At 52.1% G+C, this 20,449-nt stretch overlaps 7 protein-coding genes across 7 annotated transcripts; 4 read left to right on the forward strand and 3 right to left on the reverse strand. All coding sequences in view use genetic code 12, as the record gives it.

Moving 5' to 3' along the window:
• Nucleotides 1-76: 76 nt before the first annotated feature.
• Nucleotides 77-4,207, reverse strand: TSC2 (Tsc2p; the record flags this gene model as incomplete). The annotated part of the gene is made up of 1 exon (XM_034157402.1): nt 77-4,207. One exon carries the CDS (start codon nt 4,205-4,207, stop codon nt 77-79), a length of 4,131 nt encoding a protein of 1,376 aa, XP_034014771.1.
• A 1,782-nt stretch (nt 4,208-5,989) lies between these two features.
• Nucleotides 5,990-6,238, forward strand: DIURU_000453 (uncharacterized protein; the record flags this gene model as incomplete). Its single annotated transcript, XM_034157413.1, has 1 exon — nt 5,990-6,238. The coding sequence occupies one exon, from the start codon at nt 5,990-5,992 to the stop codon at nt 6,236-6,238; it is 249 nt and encodes an 82-aa protein (XP_034014772.1).
• Nucleotides 6,239-6,346: 108 nt separating this feature from the next.
• On the forward strand, nt 6,347-7,819 carry CNT (Cntp; the record flags this gene model as incomplete). Its single annotated transcript, XM_034157424.1, has 1 exon — nt 6,347-7,819. The coding sequence occupies one exon, from the start codon at nt 6,347-6,349 to the stop codon at nt 7,817-7,819; it is 1,473 nt and encodes a 490-aa protein (XP_034014773.1).
• A 2,488-nt stretch (nt 7,820-10,307) lies between these two features.
• Nucleotides 10,308-10,904, reverse strand: RPS8A (40S ribosomal protein eS8; the record flags this gene model as incomplete). Its single annotated transcript, XM_034157435.1, has 1 exon — nt 10,308-10,904. One exon carries the CDS (start codon nt 10,902-10,904, stop codon nt 10,308-10,310), a length of 597 nt encoding a protein of 198 aa, XP_034014774.1.
• A 430-nt stretch (nt 10,905-11,334) lies between these two features.
• KTI11 (Kti11p) lies at nt 11,335-11,553 on the forward strand (the record flags this gene model as incomplete). Its single annotated transcript, XM_034157446.1, has 1 exon — nt 11,335-11,553. The coding sequence occupies one exon, from the start codon at nt 11,335-11,337 to the stop codon at nt 11,551-11,553; it is 219 nt and encodes a 72-aa protein (XP_034014775.1).
• Nucleotides 11,554-12,671: 1,118 nt separating this feature from the next.
• DIURU_000457 (uncharacterized protein) lies at nt 12,672-14,237 on the reverse strand (the record flags this gene model as incomplete). Its single annotated transcript, XM_034157457.1, has 1 exon — nt 12,672-14,237. One exon carries the CDS (start codon nt 14,235-14,237, stop codon nt 12,672-12,674), a length of 1,566 nt encoding a protein of 521 aa, XP_034014776.1.
• A 2,917-nt stretch (nt 14,238-17,154) lies between these two features.
• On the forward strand, nt 17,155-20,172 carry VPS35 (retromer subunit; the record flags this gene model as incomplete). Its single annotated transcript, XM_034157468.1, has 1 exon — nt 17,155-20,172. One exon carries the CDS (start codon nt 17,155-17,157, stop codon nt 20,170-20,172), a length of 3,018 nt encoding a protein of 1,005 aa, XP_034014777.1.
• Between the last annotated feature and the right edge of the window lie 277 nt (nt 20,173-20,449).

Genomic DNA, 20,449 nt, shown 5'->3' on the forward strand with positions numbered 1-20,449 from the left:
TTGCATGATTCTTTTGGGTCACTTTAGCATATTATAGAATTTATAGAACGATATTTTAATGAAATTATGAATTAAATTACGACGTAGATTCTACGTACATGCTAAAATCAGTGGTGTCATCAGGTTTTGTCGAAGTTGTGACCACCTTGTCTCGCAAGTCTTTTAATGCTCGTGCTCTTTGCAGCCAGATTTGGAACGGGTGGTTGGGATTGTGCCATACATGGGCAAAATGATCGGCCATAATTGCCAACATGCGGACGAATTTAGGTAGGTGCAGCGAGCTGATCATTTTAAAATGCAGGGCAGCGAACAACAGAGGCACGCCTTCGCGTCGGTACACTTTAACACGAAAAAACTCTTCATCCTCGGATGCATCAACTGCAGATGAATACTCTGTGCGCCATGTATGCGGGGTGATGACAATCGCCATAAAGTTGAATTGTGATTTGATCAAGTCAAAGTCAAACGACTTTCCCAGCTCATCGTAATAGATGTTGACATAATCGTTTCCGATATGTTTTTTGCGTTGTTGGAGTTGAATAGATATCGGTAATTGGCTTTGGGTGGTGCTGTCCATCATTGTAGGAACATGCCAAACCACTTGAAGCGTACGATCACGCCAATAGCGGGTGTACTCGCCGTCCATATCATTTTCTGTATCAAGACCACCAACGTAGATTTGCGGGGGCAGCTGCTTGAGTCGATACAACTGACCCATCTGTTGCAAGAACTCATGAAAGCGTCGCAGTCCGCTTTTGTTGGACAAAACTTCAGTTTCAAGTGATTGGCCTGGACCGACATACACGATGCCGATTTTGTGGAATTCCACGGTGGGAATTCGATCAAGTAAGGCCAACGCTCTCTGTGCCACTGGTGTGTCGGGAATGGGTTTCGGCTTTAAGGCCTTGGTATGGTCTTTGTAGACACTCAGATAGAGCTGAAGCATATAAAATGCCAGCAGCACATCCATGTCTTTTCCATCCCCATGAAGTGACACATGTAGTGCCAAGACCCCCAGTGGTCTCACGACCAACCACTGCGATTTGCCCAGGCTGGCATCGGTACTCATTGCAATCACCGAAAGTCCGACCATCCAGCGCTTGGCATCAGCATCAATTTGTGGATGATAGATGGAAAGGGGCACGTTTGAGTTCGAGAATTGACCCACAAAGTCGAGAAGACCAGCAGTGTTGTCGTCAATGTCCTCAGGCTGGGAATTCGTCAGAACAATGTTTTTCATGAGATACTCCGTGAAGCTGGCTCTATCTTTGAGCAGCATTTTGAGAAACCATTCACAAATGACGCGATACAGCATCGTGAGCACATACTGCCACGGAATATCGCTACCCTGAGATTTTGCCTTCGTCAAGTTTTTGTTAGTCATATCCTGAGCATACTGCACGTATTTGAACGCAATACCAAATACACGCTTGTAGTCATCAGCAGTAAAGTTAGCTTGCAAATCCAGATTCTCACACAAGGCCATCAATAATTCTAGAGTATGCGTTGAGGCACCCGCCAGAGTTACTCTCACCTGGAGCTTGGTCAAGATCACCGGTACAAAACGTTGAACAGATAAGGGAATCTCGTAGCAACAAGCGGTCAACATATTGATACAGGGCACAGCTGTACGCTCCCACCAGTCAAGTCCCAAGATAAGTGCTTTGATCAATTCATCTTCATCACGTTTGCTAAATTGATTGTGATATCCCAAGAGTGCCAGCATAGTTCGAATGAGTGCAACTTGGATCTCAGCCGGAGTGATCTCATCAGTAGGTGTCTTCACCGCACTCGATAGCCCCAGGGTTAGTTGAGTACAAATTATCAGTTTAAGTTGAACCACCAAATCAAAGTGAGCTGCGAAGAGGTCCAAGTTGGCAAGTTGAGAGCAAAAGTGGCTCCACACAAACAGGTACAACTCAAATGAGTAGAACTTTTCCACGATCTGCAACACTATCCGAATCCATGGTTCAATATTTAACGAGCTCACGTCTTTTGCAACGGGGTTCACCTGAAGTCGAGTGCTGGGGGTATCCAAATTCTCTTTTGGTATGTAGGAAATGGTATCAGGGAATGTCCACTTGTGCAGACTTCTCGCCACGTAATTCTCTCCATTAAGATTACGTCCGAATGTCAGCGAAAGCCCCGTGATGTCTGCTGGCTGGGTAATGTAAACGTATCTTTCAGCTGTCACGCGAAGGCGAACGAGCAACTTCAGTATCAACAACGCAACATCGGTGTATCCTGTGGCCAACAGAAACTCCAAGAAATCAATCAAAACCTCATAAGTTCGTACAGCCTTGGCGGGAAACTTGACGTACCCGACACAAAAAATACGAACAAACACCATCGCCATTTTCGACAAAAACTCTGTGGAAAATCTATCGGATGATTGTCGGTACAGCAGAGCTCGCAGGATCAGACCAATCAGACGGAACAGCGCCACCGCTTTCGCCAGCGCCTCTCCCACCAAAAGCTGACGGAACAGCTTTATATCACGTAGAAACGTGTCACACATCGTGAAGTACACTGAGTCGGGACACGAGAAGGCAATGTAGGTGAACATGGTGTCAATGAGAAAATCCAATACTACCGGATCCTTTTCATGTTTCAGCCGAGGAAAGAGAGAGCACATGATTTCGTAGTCGACATGATCCTCACCAAACACAGCCAGCAGCGCCTGGTGTGCCTCATAGACCATCTTCAAGCATTCCAAGCGAACCAGCGGCAGCGTTGAGTGGAAGTAGAAGAGATTAAGACACCGTACACAATTGTCACGCCAAGAGGGGTTCAATGCACAGCATAACTTGGCCAGGCTGTAGTACTTGATGACAAAAGCCAGGCAGGCTTCATTTAGTTGCCGAGAAAAGTGAGTGAACACCTTCACAACTGCTTCCTCATCGCACTCTAGTTGATGGACGGACCATAAAAGCTGTATGGACAGTAGGATCAGCTGAACATACAGATTGTCGGCGTCGGTAGTGGTATTAACCAGGGTGATCACATCAAACATTGTAGGCTTTGTCAACCAAGTGTAGAATGGCAACACGTCGGTAAAAAGTTTGCAGTGATTGGTGTAGTGTTCTACCCAGTTTTCCATAGCAAATAACCGATCAAGACATCGGAGCACCTGTGTGTTCACTAAGGTCAAGTTATGTGTATCGACGACATTTTTGAATGCCAAAGCAACGGCCACTGGGTCTGATTTTCCAGCAACAATGGTGTAAGTGGCCAAAGCAATAGCTCCGAGAGCGCCATAAAGGGTGAGAACATTTGCATTCAATTTTGACGGCGTACGAGACTCCGCAAGCGCCATCAGTCGACACTGGGCGATCTTTGGAGCAGTGATTACCCCACATAAACCTTCGATGATCGCCTTACGTGTGCCCTCTACACTCGCCAATGAGTAAATTGCCGGCCATGCTTCATAACTCTCCAGCTCAATTGCATAGAGAGCGCACAAGAAGCGCACCACTGGTGTCAGAGCCACTTGGTATAATTGCAAATAGTCCAGCACTCCAGCGAACACCGGTGCTCGAGCTGCTTCAGACGTGCACGCCAACTCGATCATTTTGTTGACCACAGCATCGGCGGTATAGTTTTCAAACTGATGATGATGCAAGCACTTGTTAATGAAGTCGACAGTCGCCTGCCAATTAGGATCATGAGCCGTTAACCGTCGTGTAAGGAATATCGCTAGTTCTTTGGGCATATAGCTACCAAGGTCCAGGAGGTCATGGCCATCGTTGGTGAGCACAGAAAGCGCCTTAAGGAACAAATCGTAGTCGGGATCATTGGCTTGACAGGCTTTCAAAATATCACGAAAGTACACCAAGCGATTAGCCACAAGCGACAGACCCTGCGCTATGCACCCTCTGAGCAAGTGGATCGCCGGCCGACGTACCAGTCGTGGCTGGCTGGGGTCAATCAAGTCGCGGGCCCGATACCAGATTTCAGGGACCAGGGCGATCAGGTACTGGTCCAAGAGCTCGGCAATCTTGACAGCGGCCTGCGCTCTCACGGTTACCGGGCCATTAGTGTGCAATTGTTTTAGTAGCTTTTGCAAGTCTTCGCCGCCGACAATGGCCGGGTTGATCAGCGTGACGCTGACGCGGGGCAGGGCGGGGCGATTGAGCGACTTGGTGAGCAGCTTGAGCACCAGGCCGAGCCCCAGGCTTTTCGGCGGTGGCGGATTGTGCCCCGACATCGTCCCTGAGCGTGGCGAGTTAGCCTAGTACCGTGGTGACCCCGTGACGACGACGTGCGATCAGGGGGAGCGTCGCGAACGGCCTAGTCGCATGTTGTCACTGACTACAGCCATTCGGTGGTTAGCGGTGATGATAAACGGGGGGCTTAGGAAATTATACATCACGGCGAACGTAGTGCCGATTTGGGATCACCGTATAACGTTACACAGAAGTGAGCGATGCCCCCTCGAGGTACGGACTATGCTCTATGATATTGGGGCAGGCCAGCGCGAGCCCAAAACACAACCAGAGAAAGCTTGGCGCATAAAAAGCACCATCACCACGGCAGCGTTTGACACCCATGGAAGAAGACTCGGCCTAACCAGAGAAACACGCTGTTACCGCCGGTGGATAATCCCGATCAAAGACAATGGTTGCGTGCCGCCAAAAACCGCACCTTCTCGGCCGAGCTAATTTTCCGTTTCCGCATAATGGCACGGCGGCGCGAGCGCTGAGATCCGCACCTGAACCTTGATAAGGCAGAGCACACACACGGTGGCGCCCGCCCGGGGTAAAGCACGGCTAGCGATGCTGTTATCTCCCTTGGGGACGTAACTAATCTAGATACGCCATGGCATAATCGATTACTCAAAAGGCTCTAATATAACCACTATAACCTTCGTTCTGTGCCATCGGGGCAGATAAGCAGCTATCGCAGATGTCACACCCCGACGATGCTGGCGAAGGTTAGTCAAAAAACAGCAATGCTCGATACGGTGGTGTCTGGCTCCCGACGCGGTGTTCCGGCAGGCCATCCCCGGCTAAGGCTGCGGCATACCCCGATGTCAATTTTTCACTACCACCTTTTAGGCTGCGTCGCTTTCGCTGAGGCAACATCGAAACGGGTATGCAAGCGGAGTTCAGATTCCGATGCGAGCGGCCGGCTTGTGATAGCCATCGACGGGCTAACGCCGCTATCAGTAGGACAAACACGTCAATAAGGGGCACGGTGATATCGACAATGCCGGGATGATACGAAGCCGAGGTTGGTTTAGGTCGCTATTGACGCCTAGGTGGCGGCTTCTCCTCTTTCACCGGCTTCCCCCACGGGCGTCCGGTGCCCCTCACCGGAAAATGATTTCCGAAGGACAAAACATGAAGGGCGACGTAAACCTGGCTAATGTATGCGGTGAAGTTTACCCCAGGATCTCCGCCTACTTTATCGACATCTCCAGTTTGTCGCTGTCCGACGTGTGTTGCCGTCGTCGGGCCCCGTAGTTGGCGCAATCGGCGTCGGTCGCACGTCGGATAATCTTGGTACCGAGCAATGCCAATGTGACAGCCTGCGGCAAAATAAAAATCGATAACGCGGAATTTTGCTGAGTCGGGGCAAAAGTGGGGGGGCGCCGATCGGGGGACGTGTCGCTTTGGCTGCTCGCCTCTGCCACTATAGGCATCGCCTCTACCCCACATTTGCCGCCGGGGACGATCGTTGCTCCCGTATTGCTCCCCGCGGTGAGTTTCCCCTCGTGACACCTCGTCGATGCCGTGCGTATTAGGCTGTTAGCACCCGCAGCTTCTTCGCCGCGGAACTGCAGGTTTAGGAAGCCGTGCCGACCAGGCGGCGTTCAGAGATGAGGCCCCGTATTTCTGGGGAAGAAAATTTCTGGGATACATATAGAGGCCGGCCCCGGCGTGCTTTTGAGGTTTTATTGGACATCTGGCCCCAAGAGTGAATGCCCTGGTACTTGATCAGCCATCCCCCTAAAAACTACTTGCAAGCCGTCCACTAATCCCATTCCATGCTGCTGTCTGACGACGACCGAAGTGCTGAGAAGGTGTTCGTAACGGCCGACCCCAAGATCCACGACAAGGAGCCGATGTACGCCGGCTCCGACTCGATGGAGGGGTTGGCGTCCGACATCAACAACGAAAAGAAGGATGATCGCCTGATCATCGACATCGAGCTGGGCCACCGGGTGACCCACGAAGAGACCCCCCGGATGGGCCCGCTCGCCCGCATCAAGCTGAGAATGAAGCCGCTGACGTGACGGCTCGCCTGGCACATCTTCTGGGGGTGCTTTTTCACCTCGTGGTGGTTGCTGATCGTGATCCAGGACAGCCACCGCCACATGTGGCTTATCCCCACCATCTTGTGGATGTTGATCATGGCCCGCTTGATCACGTGGCACTGGAAGATCCTCTACTGGGCGCTTGCCCGAGCCAAGCCGATCTGGGCCTACACCATTCTGTGGGTCCACCGTATCCTCCCCAAGCACTGGATGAGATTGTGTGCCGGGGCGTTTATCACCGTGGCCGTGATCCTCATCGGGGTGTTCGTCACCCCCGAGACGTCGTACTCGTTGCGTGAGGACCGGGCGGTGTCGTTCTTCGGGCTCGTCGTCGCCATCTTCGTCCTCTGGGCGACGCTGAGACACCCGAAGCGGGTCAACTGGCACACCGTCATCGGCGGGGTGCTCATGCAGTACATCATCGCCTTGTTCGTGTTGCGGACCAAGTGTGGGTACGACGTGTTCAACTTCATCTCGTTTTTGGCGCGTAAGTTGTTAGGCTTCGCCAAGAACGGGGTGGCGTTCTTGACCAACGACGACGTCTCCCAGTTGCCGATGTTTTTCTTCTCGGTGTTGCCTGCGGTGGCGTTTTTCGTCGCCTTCGTCCACATCTTCTACTACTGGGGCGTCATCCAGTGGGGGATCCAAAAGTTCGCCTATTTCTTCTTCTGGACGCTTAAGGTGTCTGGTGCCGAAGCCATCACTGCCGCCGCCTCTCCCTTTATCGGTATTGGTGAGTCGGCCATTTTAATTAAGGACTTGATGCCCTACTTGACCAAGGCTGAGTTGCACCAGATTATGACCTCGGGGTTCTCCACCATTTCTGGAGCCGTGCTCGTCGGTTATATCGGGTTAGGGCTTTCGCCGCAGGCGTTGGTATCGCTGTGTGTGATGTCGATCCCGGCGTCGTTGGCGTGCTCGAAGTTGCGGTTCCCCGAGACGGAAGAGTCGATCTCCAAGGGTAAGGTGATCATCCCTAAATCGGAAGTCGACGACGAACATAAGCCGCAAAACGTGTTGCAAGCGTTCTCCGAAGGTGCCACTTTGGGGTTGCAAATCGCCTTGACGATGATGATCCAGTGTTTGTGTATCATCGGGATTATCGCCCTCATCAACGCCTTGCTCACCTGGTTCGGTGGTTTCTGGAACATCGAGAACTTGACCCTTGAGCTCATGTTGTCGTACTTGTTGTACCCTGTTGGTTTCCTCTTGGGCACTCCCCGGGGTGAGATCTTGAAGGTGACCAAGCTCATTGCCACCAAGTTCATCCAGAACGAGTTCGTCGCCTACGACATGTTGATGCACCAAGCGCCTTACAACCAGCTCTCGCAACGGAGCACTTTGCTTGCCACCTACGCTCTCTGTGGGTTCGCCAACTTTGGTTCCGTCGGTATCACCTTGGGGGTGTTGAATACCATCTCCAAGGGCAGAGGCAAGGACATCTCGCTGGCTATCTTGCTGGCGTTGGTCACCGGCGGGGTGGCCACGTTGATGTCGGCCGCGGTGGCCGGGATGGTCATCCACAACTTGGACGGTTACATCCCCGCCCACAACCTGTAAACTAATAGTTAGATGTCATAGTCGCACCGTTATGAGTATACGTTATGCTAGACATTTGTAAGCGAGGCCCCCCTCGCATGATAACGCCGATCGTGCTGCATCGACTATATCTCAAATTCACCAGAGATGTACACCACTGCAATTAGTCATCGAGCCAGTCATGGAGTCATGGAGAATTAGATTAGGTGAAAGTGCTGTCCAACAAAAGAATTTCTTGACGTAATATTCAACAATTGTCACTATCTACAAAGCTTAGGAGCCAGAGAGATAGCAGAGTGCAACACGATATTGCCATAACAAGCTATTAATTTACCGTACTACTGAGCTAGCTCGAACAAGCCCGATTGTCGAGAGCCTCATTACAATAGGCTAGACCCGTGGTTAACACTTGTTGGGTAGTAATCGTAGCCATGACTGCTCTTCTATTAGCGTAAAATGGACCCAGCTGTCTCCTCCATGGCTGTCCTGAACTGATTGCCGAGTACAACATTGCAAAGTGCGCCATGAGGACTGGGGTCACACACCTGCTTTCAGAGAGACCACGAGGATCCCCGGCAGGGTGCACGCCGACTTCAGATGGACGCAACAAAATGAAAGCACTGTCGGAATCGTGTCAGCAACAGCCATGTCAGAGGCAACCAAGCCACCATACTCTAGTAGAGAAGTAGCCATGACCAAGCTTGAAATTGTGAGGAGAGGATAGAGGAAAAGGCCCGCTATTTATGCTCTTCGGCAAGACTCTCGGGGGAAAAAGTTCAGGTAGACGACAAAGACTCAAGGGGCAAAGGCAGGCTCAGCATTCCGCAGTCACCATTGTTCGCATTGTCGTCTCGTCAATAGGCCCGCCCAGATTGAGAGCATTGCCCAGCATTCCCTAGTCGCGCGATCCTTAGTCGTAAAGGGGTGGCAACGGCGATAGCAGTAGATTCGATCAAGATCCATGGCGCACGAATACGGTCGGTGGCGAACTTGATTTACTCACTTCATCCTTCTAATCCTTGGTGGATTGACGATGATGACTTAATGGGTAAAGGTGGGGACGGTTCTCTGCAGTGCTCATTGTTCGCGGAGTCGTCTCGACAACGGTTCCACTTCCAAATTAAGTACGTCGTCTGGCATTCCCTAATCGCGCATTTCCAGATTGTGACCATGGTGGCATTGAAGGCAATGAATGGATTCAAATGGGATTTTAGGTTCACAGGCAACGGCGTGGTGGCAAAACATGAAATGGCGTTCCCGTATTCCCTAATCGCCAGTCCACTCAAATGCAGTGTTCAAACTCAACTGGGCTTCACTAAAGCTGAATGATGCCAAGAAAAACAAGTGGTTTGTCCCATTGTTGAGGTGCCAAGGCAACAATGCCGTTGTAGAGAGGAATGTCATTGACGGCAACCAGTTGACGACGCGTCGGTGCGAAAATATCATCGACACCGTGAAGGTCTAGACCCAGGGCGTGAGCTCACTGGGGGACCGAGTCACAATGCATTCTCTTGAGGCTTAGCTTGTGCCATCACCATTGGAGGACACCTGCCTTGGTCTGAGTGAAGTCCACCTCTGTGTTTACAAAATTGAGTGCGACCAAAATTCTATGGGGTATACATCACGTGATCTAGGTGACAAAAACGAGGTTTAAGCTACAATTGGCGGAGTTGGCGACTAATAGCCCCAGTAGAAGGGGCTTCAACAAGCTTATCGCTGGTTAATGCTCTATTTGGTCGCCTTCAGCTACCATAAACTTCAAAGTATTATTGGCTTGGGGCGCGACCTCGCTGGACTTGACTCGTGCTCTTCTACGCTGTAACACTCCACGACCATCCCGTAGGCGGGAAGATAGTGCACCTTTTTACACATCCCTTGTGGGCGGTAGGCAAGGCAATTTTTCCGCAACGACAGATTAGCCCCGGTCGACTGATAAGCGTTTGCTTCGCAAAAATCTGATGGCACTGGATCGACTGTTTGGTCGAGTTTAGACCCTCAAGGGAGGTTGATAGGTCTCCCTCCCCAAACTACTTGTCGGTTCGGGGTCTAGTTGTAGTGCTTGTAGATACCTGTTTGAGTTTATAGCCTGATAATATTCGAGAACTACTCTATCCGATTACTTAAAGTGATTGGGAGGCATACTCTATTTGAACAGTCAAGAAAGCGACGACTGATCACGACTAGTACTCTTTTTTCTAGTAAAATAATCAGAATACCTAGCACTCACAATTATTACGTAAGATACATCAAGTGATAATAGTTTTCGTTTAACAGCTAAGGTGCGGTAAGTGAAATTTCGCTCACACGATGATATCGCGAAGATTTTCCGGTTACGGTTTGTGAGGTGAGCCTAATGATGAAAAAAAAAAAAATTGCCCTGCGATGGCGAAGGAAAATCATAATCAACACTATCAAAAGGAGGGTACCGGTGACCGAACCAGACGCTAACTCGAGCTTACAAAAGATGTATCGTTTCGAATTTTATTATCACTATATTACACCCCCGGGTTTACTTCTTAGCAGTCATTCTTCTGACGTAGAAGGCGAGTTCTTCACCTTCCAAAATGTACCCGTCACATCTACCAGATTGACCGGGTCTCGACGAAATGCAAGCGTACAACTTACCGGCGGTGAATTGCGATTCAACACCAGCTTCGATCTTGGCGGCGCCCGATCTCGAGGCGAGCTTTCTTTCGACCTTCTTCGATCTCTTGGTGGGCTCTTCACCTTCCTTGGCCTTACCCAAGACGACACCGTAGTGGTTGTCGAACCATTGCTTGAAGGGGGTGGCGTCAATTTGGACGATGGCCGACTTGGTCAAGGTGTTGGTTCTGACCAATTCGTTGTTCGAAGGGTGGTAGACGACCGAGGAGATTCTCGCCTTTCTGGCGACACCTTCCGAGGCCCACGAGAAGTTACCGGCTTCAACACGCAAAGCTCTGAACTTTTGGTTACCACCTCTGGTTCTGACGGCGTGGACTCTCTTGGCGCCCAACTTGGTCGAGGCGGATTGACGGCCCAATTCGAACTTCCGCTTCTTACGGTATTGGGCTCTCTTGGCACCGGTGGCCGATCTCTTGTGACGCGAATCTCTGGAAATACCCATGGTGTGTCGGTGAGGGAGTCTGTCTGCGGTGAAAATTTTTGAACAAGTCGGTGTTCGCACTGTGCGCTCGCGCGAGTAACCCTAATCCACGTGACCTGATATGAGAGTGCGAACATTTACCTAAACGATAGCATCGACGCCGCGACGCCGCGTGGGTTTCTAGAATACTAGGGGAGAGTCTAGACTGCCACCATCAACTGTACTATAACCAACTATCACGCCTCTCCCTTCTCTTTCTATCATTAACATCTAACCTCATGTTAATTTATTAAGCCCAAATAACCCACTTACTCCACCTACTTCGGCTACCTTTCTTTTGTCTGGTGGCTCGTCACGCTGGCCGTCTATTTAATTTTCGGGGCTCGCTGGAGGCCATCGCTCCCCTCTCCATACACACTCTCAGTACTTCCCACGCGAGCGTCACCCCGCCATGCTGGAAGCCATCTACGACGAGATCGAGATCGAGGACTTCACCTTCGACCCCGTCACCCAGTTGTTCCAGTACCCGTGCCCCTGCGGCGACCGGTTCGCCGTGCTGATCGACGACTTGCTCGACGGCGAGGACATCGCGGTGTGCCCGCTGTGCTCGCTCATGGTGCGCGTCATCTTCGAGCCCGAGGATTTAAAAGAGTACCAGGACGAGCTTTAAGTGTGAGATAATGATTACCTTTGCCTGCTAAAGCAAATCTGAACCCGTCTAATATCATCATCGAGTTAGCTATTTTGTCGGTCACGATGGCGTTTGGGCCCCAGTGCCTCTAACCGAATATGAACTCTCCAAGAAATATGAGCCCTGGCTCCAGAAGTGCTAACCGATCATTCGCAAGACACCAGGCGCACCCTCGCTCCAAATGGTATGGGGTACGGCAAAATACCTGACCAATTCCGCCCCCCGGCATGTATGGGGTTGCTCCGAGTGACCACCACGAGAAATGCACGACTAAATAGAGTAATATCAGGGTAGGCCTAATCGAGACCCGTTTGAGTTTGTAGCTGCCAGGGCAATTGCCTTTAGCCAAACCCCTTACTTCCCCCTCACCGCAATCGTGGATGCCACCAGCCGTTAGTGGGGATCAATTGTCCCGTACACCAACAATGTGGAGCTTACCAGTGTGGGTCCCTGGGGGTGAAACCCATTCGGATAATTTTTACTTTTGTGATCGCTGGTCATGGTACCCTGACACCTGTTGCTCCATTGTGGGCTTTACGCCTGTTTCCGAGCGAGCGGTGATAACCAGCAGTCGCGAGACGCCAAAAACAGTGGCGGGCAGCACGCCATGCGCCGAGGATCACCCGGGGTTAGTGGCGTCACTCAATTGGTAGTGGGGAGATAGGCAGCAATATATGCCATAATTTGCTGGCTGGAAGGGTCAAGACACATCTGATTGTTCTGCAAGATGGTTGTGGCAATGCAGCCATTAGCCGAGGCGGTGCCAGTGTCTGGAAGCAGTCAGATCGACCCGGAGGGATGTAGCCCTTGACTTTTTGGGATAGCGTTAGTGGCTGGCACTGATTCTGCAAGATTCCAAGTACGCTGCCGGTGGATAATCTCCGCTGCGGCCTCATACGATACTGAAACGTGTGGGGAAGCGGAGTTATAGCAGCGCTAGAGATATGTTTAATCAATGACCTATGTAAAGACCAAAGGTGTACTATACAAAATCGGCTAGAGCCATCCCCGGGCGGCTTCCATGCTATTATGCCAATCATTATTGTAGTTTCAGCTCCGGCTTCCTGGCGTAGCCCCCCGATTCCAGACCGAGAGGGCTACAGCAACAAGTTGCGCATACTCATCTTATCCTCGCCGTCGTCGTGGCTGCGGCGTTTGCGGGAGTCGATATTATCGCCGTCGGCGTTACCGTCAGCGTTACTCTCGTTAGCGCTCTCGTTAGCGCTCTCGTGGGCGCCGTCAACGGTGTCGACGTCCATGGCGCTGGTGGGGGGCGGTCCCAGCGCCGCGCTCGACACCAGGAACCGCGTGTTGGGCGTCATCAGCGGCGAGTTGTAGCTCAGCGTCTGCAGCAAGTTGCGCTTGTGTGCCAGCGGCGTCGCCATCGGCGGCACCAGCGCCACCAGCAGGACCAGCCCGTGATGCCCCTTGTGCAGACTGCCGCTGAGGCTGGCGAGGTTGGCGGCGGCGATTTGCACGTCTTTGAGCGGGTTGGGGAACAAGTCGGGCGCGTACAGCAGGCGCCGCAGCAGCGCCAGCGTCAGCGGGTTGAGCAACTCAAAGTGCAGCACCAGGTTGTTGCGCAGCGCCTGGGTCAGCAAAAGGAGCGGCAGCCCGTGGTACGGGGGCAGCGCCAGGCCGCCCGCGAGCACGGGGAGATTCAGGTGCAGTTGCAGGTGCACGGGACCGGCGCCGTGGTGGTACAAGTGCGCCAGCACCGACGAGTGGCGGCGGCCCACCAGGTCCTCAAGGAGGCGCCGCTTGTTCGTCGCCAGGATCGGCGGCAACGTGATGGCGTTGGTCTCGGCGCGGCCGACGTCAAACAGCGCCAGCCGCGGCGGCGCCAGCGCCGGCTTATGGGGCAGCGCCAGCGCCTGCTCCAGGGTTTTGCCGAACATCAGCGTGTTGAACAGTATCTGCGGGAGCTGGGGCACCTGGGGGTACTGCGACGGCGTCGGGAGCTTAGTGGGGGCAGTGGCGCCGACAGCCGTAGACGCCGTCAGCGTCGCCAGCGCCTCGGCACCGTTGACAGCGCCGCCGTCGAGGCCGCCGAGACTGCCTGACAGCTCACGCTTGATATAGGTACCCGTAGACTCTGATTTAATCGAGGCGGCGTCGCCGTCGTCGTCGTCTTTCTTCTGCAGGGCGCGGCGGCGGCGGTTGGCGCCGCCGTTCCACCAGTTCTTGATGGCGTTGTCCAGGCGCCCGTTCAAATGGCGCAGGATCTCCGCCCACTTCTTCCCGTATTTAGCCACCAAAACCTCGATCAACTCCCCTTCTTCAGCGGTAATTGGCAGCCGGTTAAGCAGCGGCTTCAAATTCTGGTGGTAGCGCTCGCGGCACTGCTTGGGAGTACGGGTCAGCAACGAGTTCAGGATCCGGACCCAGTTGGTGGCGCCGAACATCGCGATCAAGTCCAAAAGCTTTTTATCCTCTAGCGGCAGCCACGGCCCCCGGCGCGTGGAGTGCTGGCCTTGCGCCTGAGGCGCCACCGCTCCTGATTGAGGTTGGCCAGGGTGGGTTAGCGGTTGGCCCGGCGGCGGCGCCAACTGGGCCGGCGCCATCGGCGCTGGCGGTCCCGGGGCGATTGACGGCACTCCTGGCATCAGGGGCGGTGCCGGCGACGCTCCCACGGAGCCTCTGGGGGCAAACTGGGGCGCCATGGGGGGCACGAGCGCCGACGGGGGCGCCGGTGCCGGCGGGGCGCCGGGGTGGCCGGGGAGGCCTCGCGGCGGCGGCGTCATCCCCTGGTGGTGGGCCGGCGGCGCCAGCGACGGCGGCGGCGGCGCGTGGTAGTACATATGGCTGTGTGGATAGTTCATCCCGGTGGGGCGGTGGGCGCTGGTCAGGTGGTCAACAAATGGTGTGCGAGGTGAGCGAGCTAAAGCGTGCGCCCGGCGAGGGTCGCTGCCCTGCCACTGGGAGGGGAAAAAATATTCTCTGCGGTGGGCGGATGGCTAAATTAGGTTGGCAAATAATAAACCCCCCCAGCATCACGGGCTAAAAAATCGGGTCCGGGGAGGCTCCACCCACTGCGGAGGACATAACAACTGAGATAATAACGGAACAACAAAACAACGGTATGATAAATATTTAACAATTGGCATTCTACGACTAAGGCTGGAAAGTATTATTTGTTTCTTCGCCGTTGGTAGTTGTTAAGGCCTAGTACTATTACTCGTCTCGGGCTGATTCGTTTCGGTTTGTGGGCATGCGTACGGTCTAATGCCGGTGCCCTTCGACCACAGGGATCCTGGGGGAGGTGGTGGAGGTGTGATCACGCTGGGACGGGTGCCGAGGGGGAGGGGGGCATAGGGAGGGCCACGGGCGTGACGCCACTTGCGCTAGCGACCCGTCGTCGCCCGACAGTAAGCGAGGCAGTGTCGTCGGACGTGGGCGTTTGATCCCCAATTAAACCCCCTAACGTGGGTCTGCTTAACTAAGCGGAGCTGCCGTGAGAAAACGTTTAGTAGGGAAACGTTGGCTCTGGTACTGAATGACGGCCTCGGCAATTGCCGTGGGCTCGTTCACCTGGACCTCAACGGGGTCGCGCTGGTTTGTTAACTTGGTGGGTATCCGGTACACACCGTGCCGAGGCGGTGGGTGGGTGGCTTGATCCACCCGACACTATCCCCAACAAGGCATGGAGGCACACAGACTACCCGGACTACACACCTTACAGACCATACAGACTACACGGACTATACCCATATTAGAAGTATCTGGATGTATAGAATCGACGTATGTCGTCTTAGTAGTCTGGTAACGACATCCGCAGGCCTCAACGTAATTCCTGCTGCTTCCACGCTGTGCTCGGTGCGGATCATACGATGATGTCTGCTGGTTGGCACGTTGGTGGAAGCTGTCGACGACGAGCAAAAAAAAAAATAGAAGATGTCCTTCCCCAGCCACCGGAGTTAGCCTGGCGTCGCCAACGCCGACACCCACACCCTCTAAGCAGACACGATTAGCAGTGATCTTACGCCCCCCGTACAGGGGCCTACCCGCCGATAAAACGGTGTCTTTGAGGTAACCGTTGGTATCGCCGTTGGCCGTTGGGCCATTCGACCCCGGGGATAGGTGCCTGTGGGGTGCCCGCGTATTCCCTCTACCACATAAACACCATCGCCCCTGATACCTGCAGCGTCCAACCCTCAGCCGAATAGGAAGTTATTCGCGCCCGTTTCCCGGGGTTCTGTCTCCGTTCTCTATCAACTGGCTTCCAACCGGAGAAAGGCGTTTTTTTGCTTTGTCTCCATATTTGCGCCTCTCGAGGTCACACTTCTTCCCCCCCTAGTGTGGCCCTTCGCAAAGGCAGCCAGCGGCATTCCTTCGCGTTGCGAGCCCGGGGACGGCGCGCATCGTTTCAATAGGTCCGGCTGTCACCTGGCAACCGAATGCGGTTAAAGGCTAATTACATCATTACGCCACGTAAAACTCCCAGCCAACACTGTAGTGGCAAACATCACACAAAAACCTTACCCCGGCCCCTCAGTGTTTGTATATGTTCCTCGAATTCATGCCTGGTCACCACGTCCGCCTTGCCGCGGCTAAGGTAAGGAATGCACCGCCATTCTGCGTGGGTGCGATGTGCATCAATGGGCCACTAGGGGTTATTCTGAAATGCGGGCCCGGCTACTCGGGTAATTGTACTGTGGTGATCTGTACTCCCTAGACGCACCCGACGCTGGCGACGATCGTCACCACTGATTAACATTCTCCAAAGTCACAAGCGTGGTGTGATAGGCTCATCTTTTAGTTAGCGGTGTTATTGTTTGTTTACCCTTGCCACGGCGTAAATTTAAAGTCGGTGTTTGTCATTGTCTGTCTGGTTGGCATCATACGATATTCTTAGGCGACGGGCTAACCTTATATTTTCGGCGACCCACTGACGTTTATCGATCGAGAGGGCGTCAGATTGTCATGTGAAGTTGACACGTTCCCCTGGACGTTTATGACACTCACGACACCGACGTCAGACACATGGCATCAACGTGTTTCAAGTGTTTTTGAGTTTTTGAGCCTGATGAGTTTCCTCTATAGTTAGCTTTCAGTGTAGGTTTCATTGTGCGCTGTTCACATTTATAGACAACGACATGAATTAGCCTTTTTTCAGCCCAGATAGTCTTTACATAGTCGTAGTTCCCCCTGCAACCGACCAGTCGCCGGCGCAAGTCTTAATTTACCCATCGAGAAAAATCACATGGACGGGTGTCGTGTCTCCTTCGTTTACCCCACTAAGCTCGCAACCGTTGATCCACCAACCTCCAGCGTCATCATTCTGTAAATAGAAGGCTTTGCTTCGTCTCCCCTTACGTTACCGCTTTGGGGACATAGCTCTCCATATATATACTACAATTATGGACTTACTCTCACGCACACTACCAAAACGACAAACTACTCTGCCAAACAGACGCTACTCTAAATATGATCTACCTAACCACAGCCAGTTGAAACATTAACTCTACTCGTATGCTTGACCTCTTCTCAGCTCTGTTCTCCCTCAACTCAGACTACCACTGTTGCCACCTCACAGGCGCACCGCACCCAAATCACCACCACCACCGTCCACTGTCGCACATGGCCGATAAAGTGGCTAGCGCCCTCAATGGCATCCACCAGCAGCTGCTGTTGATGCAGCAGTGTCTAGCCGATGGCAACTTGATGCAGGCGCTCAAACACGTGTCCAACTTCCTCAATGAGCTCCGGACGCTGCTGGTGACCCCCAAGCAGTACTACGAAATCTACATGGCGGCGTTCGATCAATTGGAGATTGTCAGCTCCTATTTGGCGTCGCAGCCACTGGGTAACCACCAGCGTCCGTTTTTAGACTCGTTGTACGAATTGGTCCAGTACGCAGCCAACATCATTCCCCGCCTTTACTTGATGATGGTGGTGGGGACGACTTACATGCAACAGCCGAAAGCCCCCGTCACTGACTTGATGAAGGACTTGATTGAGATGTGTAAAGGCGTACAACACCCTATTCGTGGTCTTTTTTTGCGCTACTACTTGAGTCAGAGGACTAAGAACTTGTTACCCATTTCCACTGACGAAGAGTTCCGTGCCACCATTGACTTTCTCGTCAGCAACTTCATTGAGATGAACAAGCTCTGGGTTCGCTTACAACATCAGGGGCACTCCAGCGAACGTGAACAGCGTATCCGTGAACGTAATGAGCTTAAGATTCTTGTGGGGTCGCAATTGGTGCGTATATCACAAGTGATTGACGAGTACCAAGGTGATCTGTACCTGGCGATTGGGTACTATCGCGATAGAGTGTTCCCCATCATCACTCAACAGATTGTCGCCTGTCGTGATGTGCTTGCTCAAACTTACCTCATAGATGTGTTGATTCAAATATTCCCTGAGGAGTTCCACTTTGCTACGTTGGATGGGTTTTTGGCGGTGATGTTACAAGTCCACCCCAACCTAAATAAGAGTGAGTTAGTCAATGGATTGGTGGCTCGCTTTGTCAAATACCAACAGGATAAGGCCGAAAAGAAACAACGCGAAGAGGAAGAAGAACTCACCGCTCAAGAGAATGAGACTAAAGAAGAAGAGACTTCAGAGGATGCAAAGAAAGAGTCTCAAAAAGACGAAAAGAAACAGAAAGAGACCCAAGACAAGGAGACTCAAGAGAATGAGACTCCAGGGGAAAGTACTGAAGAGGTTAAGTCTGAGGAGAAAGACGACAAAAAATCAGAGGAGAAGGAAGACAAATCCGACGACCATACTGAGGTGAAAGCGGAGGATAAGACCACCTCTAATGCCGATAAAGATCATAAGACTCATGACGGAGCTGAAGCAAAGGCCACTGACACAGATGAAGCCAATGACAAACCTAATGCGCTGGAGAATGAAGCGAAGGTTGAAGAATCTAGTGCTAAGGATGAAGCTCCTAAGCCTAACGAAGATACCAAGCCTAATGTGGATGATTCAGAACTGGATAAAGACAAAACTGATCAACAAAGTCAGGTGACGGATAGTCAAAAAGACCAAGATGCTGCGGCTTCTCCGAAAGGCGATCTTTCAGCATCTCTTGCGCAACTCTCTCTTACTGATGATCTTCTGTCACAACTATTCGCAGTCTTCTGGGACTTCTACCTTCAGCTTTTTGAGCTGGATCCAGAAATGCCCGCTTCCGAGCATCTGCAATTCCTTGCAGCCATCATCCAAATTCTGCTTGCCTTCGATGTTGACCATGAACAACACCGTGAAAACATGGCCAAAGTCTATGAGTTCTCTGGCAAGCACTTGGAAGCCGGTCAGCTGGTGGATATTTTGGTGGCACCACTTGCATTTATGCAAAGCCCCGCTGATCTCAAGAACTCTCAATACCAGCGTACCTTATTTGATCAATTGGATATTCCTGGACAACGTCGCGTGGCCCACGCCATCATTTCTCGATTATTGACCGTTGAGGCACCCTTTCAAAGTACTGAGGAGATAGATGGTGTGTTTCAATATCTCAGCGTTCTCATCTGCGAACAGCCAGAGCAAACTACGTCGGTTGATCTTGGCTTAACCACCACCGTCAAGATCAATGACCAGGATATTCCTCAATCGTTCTTGGACACTCAGGAGCAATTGTGCAAGATTCTCCACTTGATCAAACCGCCGGGAACTCCCATCGACACCGTAAGTGCTTTGCAATATACCCGTCGTATGTGGCTCAACAAACTGAAACAGAACATTGTGTTCACCTACCCGACATTAGTTGAAACTATATTGTATCACTTACAGGTGTTTGGGTTTGCTCTTAAACGGGTACCTCAAAAGAGAAGAAGCCCCACCCATATCGCCACGCTCAAAAATCAGTTTAAGCAAGTGCTGGTGGTTTTAAATGAGTTGTACATGGCTCACCCTGAGCGACTGTACGAGATCCTTCAATTGTATTTGCATGCCGCCACCGTGGCCGATAATGTTGGCTTCAGTGACGCTAGCTTTGAGTACATCAATCAGGCGTTGGTATTGTACGAAGAACAACTCTCAATGGGGCTGACGGACAACTACTACGCCAGTGCATCTCCTCATGATGCCTTGGGTGGGTCGCTGGCGCTGTATATGCTGGTCATTGCGTTGGTAAATTCAGTCGGCATTAAGCGTAGCTACGACAAGGACGCCTACGTCGAGCTAGCCGCCAAAGTTACCCATTACGGGCTGCGTCTTTTGCGCAAACAGGATCAGTGTCGAGCAATCTACACCAGTGCCCATTTGTGGTGGTGGACAGATGATTACGGTTTTGAGGGTGAGCTTTTCCAAGACGGTAAGCGGGTGTTGGAATGTTTGCAAAAGAGTTTGCGGGTGGCTGACTCGTGCATGGACCCTTACTTGCTGCTCAAGTTGTTCATTGAGATTTTGAACCGCAGTATCATTTTTGCGTTGTATGGGGCGCCGGTGGATGTGCCGTACATCAACGGTTTGTTGCTGCTTATTCGCACTAACATCACTGAGTTAGAGGCGGACAAGTTGAACTCAGCTAATGCTGACACGGAGGCCGTCCTTTTCCATATTCTGAAGCGCATTTTCAGCCGTACTTGCGAATATATCGTGCAACAGCAGGATGACGGTCGCTTAGTAGGCGTCATGGTCTAAATAATGAATACGAATACAACGATTAACCAACAAATGTGACGTCGTAGAATATACTGGAACACGCCGGATAAGCTCAAAGTATAAAAGTCGGGAGTTTAGCGGGATATGGCAATTCTCCCTGCCTCATTCCACTCACATATAGGTATCGTAAACCAAGAACGGTTCCGTAGTCTAGTTGGTTATGGCGCATCCTTAACACGGATGAGGTCCCCGGATCGAGCCCGGGCGGAATCACTTCTTTTTGCCCCCCCAGCGGCTGATAACCTTCAACCAAGAC

Source organism: Diutina rugosa (assembly GCF_008704595.1).
Source record: "Diutina rugosa strain CBS 613 chromosome Unknown scaffold16_size293850, whole genome shotgun sequence".
NCBI classification, from domain to species: Eukaryota; Fungi; Ascomycota; class Pichiomycetes; order Serinales; family Debaryomycetaceae; genus Diutina; species Diutina rugosa.